Consider the following 1,743-nt stretch of genomic DNA (forward strand, 5'->3'; position numbering starts at 1 on the left):
AAAAAAATCTGCAACATAATACTAGATTCTGTATAATTTACGATTCTTGTATTTAAAAAATGTTTCATTAAGAAAATATAAAATTTTGATTAATATATTATAAAAATAAAAATTAAAGAAAAACTATGTAAATCACTTGCACATAAAATAAGAATAATAAAACAATAAAATATTTAAATAATTAACAACTAAAAATTTTTATAAATTCATAAGTCTAACTTTGCGTAATAAATACAATTTTTATAGCATATCAAAAATATCTAATTATTCATTAAAACGTAAACAATTTAGAATATCTAATCAAAGATTAAGACATTTAAGACTTAAGACTTGTACTATATTTTTATTGAGCTCTTGGTACGAATTTGAGCCAAAAACCAGATTTCGGTATAAGTTGAATTGTTGCCATGGACAGTTCCATGGGAATAGTTGATTTCTTGGATTGCTTTATGAAAAAATCGCGTACTAAATAATAAATCAAAGTCTTTGCTTCCAATTGTGCGAAACGAGAAGCTGCAAATAAAAAAAAATAGGTTAAAAAAAATATTAAAAAATAATCAAATGTATTAACCTACCAATACAAATTCGTGGCCCTGTTCCGAATGGCAAATATGTGAATGGCTTAATCTTATTCTTATTTTCCTCATTGAATCGTTCTGGATCAAATTGTTCGGGATTCTCGAAATATTTTGGATCACGATGAATACCAGCAACTGGTATCCATATATTATCACCTTTTTTAATTTCAATTTTTTCATTATCAGCTTCATAAATAAAATCTTTATTGCATTCACGATCAATAGCGCCGGCTGCTGGCCATTTTCTCAATACTTCTAACACTACCATATCTAAATATTTCATACCCTGCAATTCTTCATATGTTGGTGCCTTGCCATCAATTTTTTTATCAAGCTTTGAAATTTCTTCATAAAGTTTTGCTTGAACTTCTGGATTTTCCATAAGTTCATGCAATGCAAAACACACTAAAACTGCTGAAGTTTCGAAACCGGCCAGAAAGAAAAAGAAACACTGAGCTACCATATCGACATCGGTCCACTCACGATTCACTTTTGGATGTTCAGATTTAATGAGACCACGTGCCTCCATAAGCATATTAATCATGTCAGGTCTTGATATATTATGCTCTACACGATATTTCATTGTACCAAGGACTAGATTCATAAAGTAATCACTAAACTTTTTATCAAATAATTCAATTTTTAGAAACTGTAAGTAAAGTAAATTAATTTTACACCAACGACTTTAATAAATTTAGATTTAAACTTTAACAAACCTTCATTATAGTCTTGAAATTGTCAAACAAAAAGAATTTAAGATACTGCCAAGCAGTGAAATGGGTTACTTTCTTGCTCATTACGAAAAATTCGTTATTTCGATCACTTAGTGAATTCACTTGTAAGCCAAATGCCGCGGAAGCTATAACATCACTAGTAAAACAAGTGCAATAATCTTTAAATTCAATTTCGATTCCCCCCTCACTGGAACATGTAGTAGTTTCTTGCTTAAGATATTTTGCTGTATCTTGGGCTACTTGATTGATTAATTGATACATTTGGCGCATTTTACTGCCAGTGAATACTGGACTTAACGTACTACGCATGTCCTTCCACTTAGCATCTCGTAAGGAAAATAGAGAACTACTAATCAGATTTCCCTCATCATTGTTGAAAATTGATCGGTGATTGACGAAATGATCAAATTCTTTCACAGTTACCTGTTTTA

The 1,743-nt window shown here is 29.9% G+C and overlaps 1 protein-coding gene across 1 annotated transcript; it reads right to left on the minus strand.

Moving 5' to 3' along the window:
- Positions 1–244: 244 nt before the first annotated feature.
- LOC119665020 (probable cytochrome P450 9f2) lies at positions 245–1,735 on the minus strand (the record flags this gene model as incomplete). Its single annotated transcript, XM_038074351.1, has 3 exons — positions 245–513; positions 576–1,227; positions 1,295–1,735. Coding segments are annotated over 3 exons (1,263 nt in total), but the record flags the coding sequence as incomplete, so codon positions are not given.
- Positions 1,736–1,743: the final 8 nt, after the last annotated feature.

Source organism: Teleopsis dalmanni, unplaced genomic scaffold (assembly GCF_002237135.1).
Source record: "Teleopsis dalmanni isolate 2A unplaced genomic scaffold, ASM223713v2 unscaffolded_contig_3246, whole genome shotgun sequence".
Lineage (NCBI taxonomy): Eukaryota > Metazoa > Arthropoda > Insecta > Diptera > Diopsidae > Teleopsis > Teleopsis dalmanni.